Genomic DNA, 13,070 nt, shown 5'->3' on the forward strand with positions numbered 1-13,070 from the left:
TTTAGGGTAACACTGATGAAAAAATTAGGTAGGTAGGGATTTTTTTGTTGTATTTTTTTGCATGATGGCACAAATATAAAATCCTAAGAATGTTTGTGTCATATCTAAAAACGGGTTTTTAATGGAAATAATATGAAAATCACAATTGAATAAAAACAGATATCTAAAAATGGTAGGATTGGGGTAGTTTTGTAGGTTAGGATGGGCTACCCTAAACACACAATTTTTTTTTTTAGGCCTAATCGGTTTTAGACTAGGTTATTTCCCATTTGCTTAATCTTGCTCAGATTGAAAAAAAAATGCCAGTATGTAAGGGGTAATGCGATTGAATTTGCAGTTCTCTGCCAGCTAAAAAATTTCTTAGTTATAGGTCAAGGTCAAAGCAAACTTCTCTGAAATTCTTTTCATGCTATTGTCCATTACATCTGTATTTAAGTGGGGCCTTTTGAGACAGTCACCATCTCAATGTTCTAGTCTCGCACCTGCATTTCATTATTGCTTTTTTTATATATATACTGTAAAAGACTTATCCTTGCAAGAGTACTGTTTAGTGTCAGTCTCTGTGAGACTAATAATCAAATTTGTACATAGAAGGCCCATAAGCTAAATTGCTTACCAATGCAATTTAATTAGCAGTACTGTAACAATACCCAAATGTGATCCAGTCAGAGAGATAACTAGCTTTGATAAAGCAATAGAGTGAAAAGTATGTCTAAATTCATACAAATTCCTCCAAGATATTATTTGAAGAAGATATGCGCATTTTGACTTTCATTTGTAGCTCACCGAGACGAAGTCGGGGGACCCTGGCATCTGCAAAACTGGTTAAAGATTTTGGAGCAAATCCTCTACTGGTCCTATCTTCACCAGACTTGCATGGATGGTGCATCTGGATGTACTCATAGACTTAAAAGACTTGGCAATGCATGGATGCTGAATCTGAGCCATGAATTTCAGATGCTGGAGGAGGTTCATTTTTTTTCGAGCAGATTAAAGTTTTTGGAGAGGTGCCCTTTGATAGCCATATATAAGTTACTACTGGTCTCTCCTTCACCAAACTTGCATGGATGGTGTGTTTTATGATACTTATGCACTTGATAGGCTTGAATTAATGCTGAATATTAGCCAAAGGTTTTGGATGCTGGAGAAGGATAAGGTTTTCGGAATTTAGAACTGGTTAAAGTTATTGGAGCAGGTGCCCTTTGATGACCATATCATAGTTTCTACTGCATGGTCTCACTTCACCATACTTGTATGGATGGTGCATCTTATGATGCTGATGCTACTGACAGGCTTGAATGCTTAATCTGAGCCATAGGTTTTGGATGATGGAGGTTACGGTTTTTGGAGCAGATAAAATTTATTGGTGCAGGTGCCCTTTGATGATCACATCTACAGCTTACTCCACTTATATTGAAATCGCTTATTTTGAAATTCCGCTTATTTTGAAATAGAAATAAATCCCCAGTTTTTGCCTATCATTATATATCGTTGCATTGATTTAACGGATATAATGAAATCGGCTATTTTGAAATATCGCTTATATTGAAGACACTGATCGGTCCCCATAGGTGATAATTAGTTGTTTTTATAACGGTTATATTGAAGTACTCCCTGGCGGCTGTCGTCAAGGTTGATGACAGTTATTATGCCAGACTGACCGGTTGATATACAAAGGTGTGAATTGATAAGTTCTCATCATGTGTGTTTTTATACTTCTTTTAAATAGTAAAATTTATTCACTGTTGATTTTTTTACGTATACGGAGGTATTGAGGCTAGACGTAATATGGAAACCCCACGGAAAAGAAAAAAACTTATCTTCGGGCACTAAATATGAGCTAGTTATGGCTATTGTTAAAGGACAAAGCCTAAATTCAAAATAGCTAAGGATTTTGAGATTATCGCGAGTACACTTACGATGATATACAAGCAGCGTTCAGCAGTATTTGAAGCGTTTGAGCCGGGTGATTTTTTCTCTAAAGCGTAAAAGAATGCGACTGGATATTATGATGAGGTTAAAGATAGTAACAAAATGAAACTTACAAAACTTACGGATATAATTTTAATCAAACGTTCAAGGACTAATATTCCATGTAATCTGTTCACTGTTATAAATGAATGATGACCAAATAATTTGTTCGGGTTTGGTTTTCTATGCTTACATCGGGATTGAACTTTCAAAATTGGCTGCTTCATGTTAGTCAATTTCGCTTATATTGAAATATGGATATATTGAAATAATTTGCATGGTCCCCTTAATTTCAATATATCCGGAGTAGGATGTATAAGTTATTACTTTTTCTATCTTTACCAAGTTTGCATGGATGATCTTGTGATACTTATGCACTTGAGAGGCTTGAAGCTGAATCTGAGCCACAGGGTTTGGATGATGGAGGAGGTTAAGGATTTTGGAGCAGGTCACATGTTTATGTAAATAATAGTACTTATTCAAAACTTGCATGGTTGATTCAACTATGTACATGTAAATTAATCACAGAGCTTCAGATACAGTGATCTTTATTATCTAGATGCTTAGGCAGGTTCAAGTTTTAGAACAACTCAAATTGTGTTAGGGTTTTAAAGCTGGTTACAAAATGAAATAAATTCTGTTTATACCAAGTCAGACTTAAACAGTTTTTTTTACTATGGATGTTAAATAGGGATAGCCTTTGATACAGAACTTGATTTCAATTATCTTGATGCTGGAGCAGGTGAAAGTTTTTGTGAGTGGTTAAATGCAATAATGTATGTAAAAATGCCGTCCTAATTAACTTTCATGGTTCATGTAACTTAGGATTTTCAACATAAGGTTAGCCTCAGATACAGAGCCTGATCTCCATTATCAAAGATGCTAAGATACACTGTCCTACCATACTCAAACTTGCGTGGTAGATGTTACTGTGATTGTTGATAAAAGATGTATCATATGTTTTCATTTTATAATATTGAATCATACAAATTTAGTTTTTTCATATATCATGACATTGTACCATATGATATAGCATTGCACAGGTAAATGATATGTACAAGCTCAAGGTCAATAAAACAGTCACTTGATCTTCACAAGCTTTAACAAATGTTTTAAAACAGTATAGGGGTGATTTTATTTGATGATGATCAACAGTTTTAAAATTTATTTGCCTCCTTATTATAAACAGATAGCTTCTACTAAGTATTTGGACACATCCATAATGTCAAAAGTTATTTTACACACGAGATGCCAGTCTGTTCCAAAGATCTACATCTATCTTGAAGAAAACCAACTTTATTTTGGTTAAATTGCACTTATGGCTCTTATATAAAAACACTACTTCCATAATCATAACAATTTATTTGTAATCCATCTTGCATACAAAGTATAAATAAACATAATGTCTCTCAAACATTACAACTTTGCATGGACCATTTGATGAATAAACTTCTCCACAATATCTCAAAAGATGACTTTTTGCTACACTGCCAATTAAAAACATGAAAGAAGTCTTTCATTAATAATAATAAAAAAAACAAAAGAATCAATATTAAATGATCTACAGTTGATTTGATTTTGCTTTCATGTTAATTATTACACTGGTACATAAAAGATAACACTAAAAATGATCTAACAAAAACCGAGAACTGAACAAAATGGCACATTTTTTTTTTAAACATGACCGAGTGTCATTCCATATAAATAATGTACAGATTCATTAGAGAACCTTGAAAGTTCCCTCGATGAGATATCAATGAGAATTCTATGGTAGCACCTTTCAGTGGACATTAGAATGAAAAAAATGGGGAATTTTTGCCTGAGATATTAAATTATGTAATAAAATGTGAATCTTTTGAGAAAATAAGACCAGTCATAAAAACCAACCAATCATGTGTCTCCATGACCATTTTTTTGTTCGACAACAATTTCCGCAAAAAACATAAAACTCTATCTCTTAATAAAAAACAACTTGCCACATAAAATAATATACATGTATATACAACTCATTCATAAATCTTACTGGCAATATAAGTATATTGCATTTTCTTGTTTTAAATTTTTTTTTTGAAATAACTTAATAAACTAAAAAACTCCAACCATTCAATTGAGTAAGCAGTCTTCAAAATCACAATTAATCTTCAAAATCTCAGAATCATCTTTAATCAATCAGAAACTGCATGTAAGTTCTAACTGACCGTAATTATTAAATAAATCGGACACATAATGATAAATAAATATATCGCTTCACAAACATATTTACTTGTACACATTCATTCTTGGTAGTATTTGATAGGTTCATTGTAACAATTGCACTTGCCCTGAATTTTTATATAATGAAGAGACATTTTGAAAATGAAAATGACATTCATCCAAAATCTGTCTTTTTTTCCCATATTCCGTTTGATATGTAGTAAGTTAACAGTTACATGGACATACATATTCCATTTTTTATTTAATAACAGAAAACTGAACATACGAGTTGAGATATTGAAGTACAACAGTCTAATTTTTGATGCATTCATAAAATGGACAATGTACACATAACCTTGTGATGCACCGACGATGAACAGACTCTCTAATCGACAAACTGGTCCATTCAGTTCTCATCTGTGCAGAGAAATTTAAACAACAGTGAAATGTCCTTGTCATGCTAACATACAACTCGGCAAACACCTGAACATTCTAAAAGCACTTAATATCATCAACCAGATACAATGTACATGTATATCACATTCAAAAACTTCATCATCATACAACTACATCTTCAACAGTTTTTACAGAATATAGCATTCTGAAAGTATCAGGATTCCTCTACTTTTAATCTCTACAACACATACAAAAAAAACCCCAAAATTTGGAAATTTTACTTTTGTGGTTTTGTTTGAAGACTAGAAATATGTATTTACAGTCTTAATTGCCTTTCTTTTTAAAGGGAGCCAGACTTCTTTAACACACATACTTCATTAAAATCTTTAACAAAAAATGTCAACATATTTTTGTTATACATTATTGATTCCACATAAACAGTACATCTCTGATCAATTTTTTGTCACGATTCACATTACACAGAATTGTGCTCCGCCATATTAACATCAAATCAAAATGGTACATGTCTTAGATTTTGCTCTAATTACTCATTGATAAATGAAAGCCCACAAACTATATCAAGAAAATTATATCTTTTATTAACAAAACAAAACGAAATAAATAAATTAACTCTGAAACTTTAAAGTAAGATATAAAATCTGTTTATCCTTATTAATAAAGTTCATTCATAGTTTATGCACATTTAAAAAAAAAATCTCTTGAATCCAATTGTTGCTGCCCTGCAGCCAAATATGTTGACTTCCAACAGTTCATGATTTTAGCACACAAAAGTAGGCTCTAATATAAAGCAATTATTTTTCTCCCAACTGGACTAGCACATCCACATGCATCCAAGGAAAATTAGTTCTTGTACGAGGAAAATTTGGAAGAATGATTGTGATGTTGGTTGCGATGATCATCATGACGATCCCTGTGGTGAGTATTGGAGCCGTACCCACCGAAGGAGTGAGATCCATTGACACCCTTGTACTGAAATAAAGAATCAAAGTAGTGAAAATACTGACGGAAGTTAATGGTCTATAGCATTATTTTGTAAATTAATTTTTTTTGTGTGTGTCATTTTTCTGATATCGATATGAGTGCAGCGGTTAAGGCCGCTATGCCCCAACACTGAAAATTACACAGAATGCATCTGATATTTCTTTAGTCAATACCATACCTGACCACAATGGGTATGGCATGAATCATAATGAACAAATTTCACTCTACTTTACCTACACACTTATTTCACATACTATAGCTACATGTACTTGTCTATAACTATACTTACTCTAGGGTTGTCATAGTTTCGATGATCTTGGTGTTTCTGGAAGGGATTGTATCCTGAGTTAAAGCTATATTCAGCGTGGTATTTCTTGACTTTTTTGGTTTTGCCTTGGTCCAGTTCCTCCTCGTACTCATCAGACCAGTATCTCTTGTGGTTTCTTTTCTCGCCCTCGATTTCAGAATCCAGAACACTTTTGCCGCCTTCCCAAGAGTTCACTAAAAAGATTGATTTTTTTTCATTAATTTTTTTTTCTAGTTATCTAAAACTTTATCTTTCACTCACCCTCATTTCCAAATGTATAAAAATGAATATCAATGCATTTACCTGAGGATCCATAACCAATGGCGGAGGACTGTCTCTCAAGTTCTTCAGCCACTTTTGAGGATCGAGTGCCATCCCAAGTACTGAAGGACTTGGAATCACTAACGTTCTTGGACTTTTTGAAACCATCCTTTACATGGTGATCCCAGGACTGCACCAAGACTGCAAAAGGAACATAAATTTTGAATATCTCCTGTCACTTTCTTTACAAATAGACTAATAAGTACGTACATGAAAAACAAGATTCACTAATTTGTTTGAACTCTTACCACTGCTATCTGATTTGCTCTGCTTGATTGTATCTTTTGTTTTCTCCACCCAGACATAGGCCTCTTCATCAACCTTTTTCTTTTTATCTCTTCCAGAATCCTCATCACTGTCGTCATAGCTCCTCTTGTGTTTCTTGCTGCGTCTCTCCTCATCTGAATCATCACAGTGCTTTGAGTGCTTGCGTTCTTTCTTGTGCTTGTGCTTCTTCTTCTTGTGCTTTTTGCTGTGGGCTTCAGTGCTGGAGGTGCTCTCATTCACTAATTGTTCGTACTTCACATCCTTGTGCTCTTTCTTATGCTTTTTGTGCTTCTTGTGTTTCTTATGAGGCACTTTTTCTTCCACGTCTACTTCTGCCAGCAGAGGTTGACTTTCTGATGAGCCAATGTTCTTGTTTTGGTAAAAGGAATCCGAGTTTGTATCATACTTGGTATGACTCTCCTCTTTGTTGGCAGCAAAAAGTTTTTTCACTTGAGCAGACAGTGATTTGTCAGACGCCTCCTGCTTAGCAGCATCAGAAGTAGGTTTGGTTTCTGTTTCCTCCATGACTTTCCAGCCAGGATGTTGTCTCTCAGGAACCTTAGGAAAGCTGGATGCTTCCAATTTGTCTTTGATGTGCCAGCCAGAAGTGGAGTTGACACTTTCGCGACTTGAGCATGAACCAACTGAGGGGCTAGGAGCACAGTCTTGATTAAGCACTTGCCAGTTTGAAGATGTGGCTTTCAGTTTTCCACTGCTGGCGCTTACACACAGAATGGCACTATCGTCACTGTAGGTTTTTGCTCTGTCCTGAGACATTTCATGTTCTCGGGCTTTGTTGACCATCAAATTGAGTCCATCAATCTGTCGGTTGGAGCTATCATGTATGTCTCCTTTCTGCTTCAAGGTGGTTTCCAACAGATGTGTATTTCCAGGCACAGATGTGGTGGCATTCAGTTTCTGATCAAACACAACTCGGTTATCATTTCGGTGTCTCTCACTGTCTTTCATATTGTGGTCCTTGCCATTAACATAGGGGGATTTCCTCCCACCATTCACATATGTTCCTTCCTCTTCAGAATCTGAATCATCGCCATACGGCACCAGCTTAGAGTTTCCCATATCTCCGTTGACAATCTTGGATTTGCCGTTGGGTGACCGTTCGTAAGTAGTGACTTTTCCATTCTTGATCTGTATGACGATTCGCTTGCCATCTGAATTTGCGGGGCTCTTTGCGGCACTTGGTGTCTTGTTCAAACCAAACACAACTTTGTCTCGTTTTTCTGGTAGTGGAGTGGCTGTAGCTGCAGCAGCAGCAGGTGGGGTTGCTTTGTAAGGAGTTTCTGACTTGGGCAAGGATGGACCAATGATTGAAGATGAAGAGGAACTTCTGGCTACAGGAACACCGGTGTCTGTGCTAGGGTACTCTATAAAATATAGTAATGTATAAAATCATCACTCAAAATAGGTGTGATGGATAGTACAGTTCTAAATGAAAGTGAATATGGTAATTTTAATACTTTCAAGAAATCTGTTTGATGAGAAACTATAAATATCTACAGAGAGACTACTAACTTCTTAGCCCATTCAGTAGTTTGAGGTTTGCTTTCTTGTCTACATGGTTCGCCAATGATGTCATGGAACTCACAGGCTACAAGGAAAAATAAAGTTGGTGTCATTTTAAAAATATTTCAATAAAATTAATGATGCATGTCCATGCAACAGGACAAAGTGGCTCAATGTATGGAATAGCATTGTCAAATTAATTTTACCTTTGGTGCGCTAATTTCAGTGAATGCTTTGGTGTAAAACAGGACATAGGCTTCAGCTCCGAGAACTCGATTAACACTAACTTGTTGTACCTGAAAAATGACACAAAGATCTCTCATAAAACTTGACCAACAACAAATTCAGACACAAAATGAAAACAAAATTCCTGAAGTATTGTTCAAATAAGACTTAATGAAATATCCTGTATTGGAGGTTGACTTACATTGGAGTCATTCATGCAGTACCAGCCTCCACTAGAGGCCTTGACATAGCAGTAGTAATGTCCAGAATTAGCTGTGTAGCCCGAGTGTACCAACACAGCATTCAGATGGAAAAGAATTGGCTCACCCTGAAAAGTCAGGAAAAACATCAAAATTAGCTGCTTCTTACAAAAATTCTTTGCTGCAATTTAATGCTTAAAAATTATCAATTCAAGAGAATAGAGACCTACCCCTCTGTTGCTCATATACGGTCTCAGATTTAGTTTCTCAGGAAAGTGTACATGTCTTCCAATTTTTCCCTGTACCATTTTACTGTAATCAAATCTGCAAGGTACAAAAAAGTTCCAAATTGAATAACATTTATCTAAAACATGTTTGATGTGTAATGCAAGTTTCAATTAAAAAAATTAAGTTTACATTATTCTAGGATTAGTAAAGTTAAATGCAAAGGATAGATAAGAAAAAGAAATGAAGATGGATGATAGTCAAAATTAGTACAACTTGAAACATAGACAAATTTACACTTTGCATGCACAGCTTTTGCATTTTGATTTTAAAAAAAACTGATAACAAGAGAACATGGAACAAAACTTAAAGCTCTGCATCATTATTTATAACACAAATATTGTATCATCAACTTATTGAATTTCCATGTTCATATGCATCAGTTATTGGAATTACGTTGCAGCTGCACTACTGCGTCTTGTTTGTCGCAAGCCATAGCCTCCACTGTATTCTACCATCTCTGTATTTCTATAGTAGAATAAAGAGTGCAAGCTATACACCACTAGACAGAGTGCAAGATATAGGTAGAGAGCAAGGTTAGGGGGTGGGCTCTGTCCTTCCTTGAGTGGTATACTGTCTTAACCAAAACTACTATAACATGCACAGATAGTGAGCAAAAGAAAAGGAGGAAGCAGAGGAAGGATTGCATGCAATTAATAAAAAGCAAGTAATGCAAAACAAAACAATGTGGTTATGTGATAGCATGCATATTAATTTTGTGATCACAAAACAATGAAACAGGAAATGCAACGAAATGAGGAAAGCTTTACTCAAGTAATGAAAATAAAAGCAGAAAAAGCTACACATATATAGAAAAGACAGAAGTCCTACCTTTTCAGGGACACTGTTAAAACATTGGGAGGTTTGTGGACAGAGAATCTCTTCAAGGCAGGGACCTTTTGTTTGCATCTGGAAAATTAGGTTTTTAAAGTTGATATTTCGTTCACATTTGCAATGTACATGTATCTTTCAGATGTCAATGTCTTTGAGCACCAAATACAATGTATCGGTACTACACACTTGTATACCTTACCTATTGCACATGTAGGCATTGTCACAATCCAGCTTCTCTGGAAGTACATACTTTTCAAATGCCTTTTCAAGACTAGGCACAGTCTGGAAAAGCAGATAAAGAAACTTCAGAATAAGTTGGAAGTCTTTTGCAGAAGTGTACTATCTGGGGCATAAATTAAATTTTAAAGAATAAACAATTCAGAGATGCATCTTTTACCTTTATGTCTAAACTAATGTCCAAGAATGGGTCATAGGTATTGGATTTTTCTTTACATCGCAGACACTGAACTGAAAACACACAAACCCAAAATTAAAACATTATAAACTCTTAATTTCAATGATTCTATTGATGTTAGAACTTTCAATAGTGATTTTTCATTGAACCTTAAGCATGTCTTAAGTTGCATAACAAACCTTGACTTCTTAGATATCCTCCAAATATTTGGTTGACAACTGTTGTCTCTTTGCTAAATTTGTCTAACCTGCAAGTGAGATTGAATTCATAAAAGTACAAGGTATGCAAACCCTTGCTAAATAACACCCAAAAATTTCTTCCAGGAAAATCAATGTAAAATGCTGATCACTTACTTTGCATGACCATTCAGAATGGACTTCTGCATAGAATCTACAACATATCTCAGGAATTCATGGGCATCCTCCTGTCTACCCCAGTGCATGTGCTTTGCAATCACTGTAATGAAGTATGATTGAAGTGTAGAAAGTAATACATAGTAAAATCACACCTTTTCTTAAAAGATTTTTTATCTCAACACCATTGGGATTAGTCAACTAATTCTTACTTTTTAATTTCTGAAGTATTGCCTGAGGTTTGATGTTGGATCCTGAATTTTCATAGCATCTTTTGATGTGGCGCTGAAGTTCGCACATCATGCAAAACCCTGGCTGTTTGCCTGTTAAAAATATCAGTTGTGAAATCCTTAGCTCAAAATCCTTTATAAAACACTAGAAGAGACAACTGGAGAAAAATTAAAATTTTTTACTTACATGTCTGATTGTGTTCACCACTGAAGCAGTAGTTGACTAGAGGGGCAGTGTAGGCCAGACACTGGAGGGTGGAATTCAGGAAACACGTATTTCCCATATTGACAAGGCCAGAGCCTATCTTGTAGATTTTCTTCCATTGTAGTTTAATTTTATCCTCAGGATACAGAACAGTCTTAGGACTTGGTAAGCTTTCACCACTACTACTTTCTGTTACACTATTTCCATTTGTATTCATGTTTGCTTCTACAAAAAAAACAAATTTACCATGAAATACTTTTTGATGCTGCATATGAATTACAATGCACAATCAAATAATTCTTTGAAAACAACATCAAAAATATTGTAATTAAAGTCATGTTTGATTCAAAGTAAGATGACTCTCTGGATAAATAATTATTTCTTCATAAAATTTTCAAGTAAATTGGGTTTATGTCAAATATTGTGATTATATTTTTAAGACAAGCTGAGGTGTAAATATTGTGAACACTCCAATTAAAATTTCAATATTCACTTTGAAAAAAATAATCATTGCAAAACCATAGAGAGATGTTGCACCTACCAAAATGAAGTTCATGATCAGATCCAGATTTCTTGATTGAATTCAGCGGAATATACTTTGCTTTCAAAGTCTCTTGCTGTAGGGCGTAGGGCTGTCCAGCTGGCTGGAAGCCTATATGTGACAATAAAATCCTCTTTGAAGATGAAACAAGTTGGCTATCAATTGTTCCCTTATTTTTAAGGGAAGACTTTAAGGTCTCCCCAATATGAACAATGTTGTCAGCTGAATTTGCAGGCATATCATTAATTTTCTGTGAATGAAAGAGATTGCTATTATAATGAACAATTAGAGTTATTTTCTAACTACTTGTTTACAGCCACTACTATTAAATACCACCACCAACACAATAACAACAACTATACAAAGAGGAAATTCTAAATGTTATCAAATACACTACACGCTACACATTAACGGCATAATTTTTCACACAAGTTTCAAAGTTTACTGTAAATTTTAAAGAATGAATAAATGGCGTTTTAAACTTAGTAAAACACTGTTCTATGATATTTGCATATCAAAATACTACCATGCGTACAGTCTGATATTTAAAATCACAGGAATATTGCCAGAGTGTCAGAATACGAATATATGGCACTTATCCGAGGTCCTAAGACATTTCACGTATGAGAAGTATCATAAAACATAGTAAAAATAATATTTACAATGATAACTAGGGTTATTCTGCATTACACTTTGCCTGAAACCACATGGAGAATTTACTACACACCGGGGTCTCATCAAAACGTGGGTAAACAACGGAGATTCGCAATTGAAAGGCTATTTTTAAGGTTCAAATTAGGAAGTCACGTATACAATTTGATAGTTAACAACTTTTCAAAGGAATAATCATGCATAAATCATAGCAAAATGTTCATTACCTTTTAGAACACGATGGCCAACAACACACTTTCGAATGCAATATCCGGGCATTTCCGATTGTTCAATCAATTGTCCTGCGCGAGATTTACTTCCGGTGTAGAATTTGAATCGCCTAACTGACGAAAAGCCGAAAAATAAGACATTTCCACATTTATCATAGCAACCAAATGTTAAAACGAAAATCTAATGTTGAGAAAAATTTGTTAGAATTATTAAAAAAAATGAATGATAAGAAAAAAGAAAAAAATGTTGATAGATTTATCTTTAAAAGTCTTTTGGATTAACTAGTTTTTATGAGGACTGAACCCGACGTTAAAAACGTACCGTTATTGATCAGCGTTCATAACGCAATCATTACAATTATCCCACTATTACCTCTGATCCTTTTTTTAACATTTAAAATGAACAAATCAATCAATAATCAATCAATAAATTTTAATTAAAGGTCAATAAATAAATAGCAGCAAATCTAAATTTTATACATTATAGTGACTTGAATGAACATTCACAAACTGATTGAACAAGATCTATTAGACTGATTGATCATCAATTATTCATTCGACTTCATATTGGAGGAATCTGAAGCATATTACCTCATTTTGATTGGATCTGTATTATTTGCATAGTATCAAGATATATACAGCCTACTTTTATAATATCACGGTAACACGTTATCTAAACGGGGGCGGGGGGGGGGGGGGGGGTAATCTTATTCACTCGAATTCTTTTATAGAGAAATAGACTAGTGTAAAAAACATTTACAGATTATTTTTTTTTTGGTCACTTTTTATCATTATCATGAATATTTCTTCAACAAATTTTATATTTTTTTATTATAACATTATTCAAAATGTTCCCCTTTGAGAAAAGCCTATATATGTGTTTTTGTTTATTTCATTATTATTTTCTCTCTCTCTCTCCT

The 13,070-nt window shown here is 34.4% G+C and overlaps 1 protein-coding gene across 2 annotated transcripts; it reads right to left on the reverse strand.

The window, feature by feature from the left end:
• Positions 1-3,313: 3,313 nt before the first annotated feature.
• Positions 3,314-12,243, reverse strand: LOC105334620 (ubiquitin carboxyl-terminal hydrolase 36). Of its 2 annotated transcripts, none has more exons than XM_066065658.1 (17): positions 12,148-12,243; positions 11,270-11,380; positions 10,711-10,953; positions 10,506-10,616; positions 10,294-10,396; positions 10,120-10,187; positions 9,923-9,993; positions 9,725-9,807; positions 9,523-9,600; positions 8,637-8,730; positions 8,409-8,534; positions 8,188-8,277; positions 7,991-8,066; positions 6,439-7,842; positions 6,173-6,331; positions 5,852-6,063; positions 3,314-5,550 (listed from the first exon to the last, which is right to left on the reverse strand). In XM_066065658.1, exons 1-17 carry the CDS (start codon positions 12,197-12,199, stop codon positions 5,422-5,424), a joined length of 3,210 nt encoding a protein of 1,069 aa, XP_065921730.1. In that variant the 5' UTR covers positions 12,200-12,243; the 3' UTR covers positions 3,314-5,421. The 2 variants fall into 2 exon arrangements, with proteins under 2 accessions (XP_065921730.1, XP_034312287.2); XM_034456396.2 differs by having other exon boundaries at positions 11,270-11,519; positions 12,148-12,223.
• Between the last annotated feature and the right edge of the window lie 827 nt (positions 12,244-13,070).

This window comes from Magallana gigas, chromosome 7, assembly GCF_963853765.1.
Source record: "Magallana gigas chromosome 7, xbMagGiga1.1, whole genome shotgun sequence".
Taxonomy (NCBI): domain Eukaryota; kingdom Metazoa; phylum Mollusca; class Bivalvia; order Ostreida; family Ostreidae; genus Magallana; species Magallana gigas.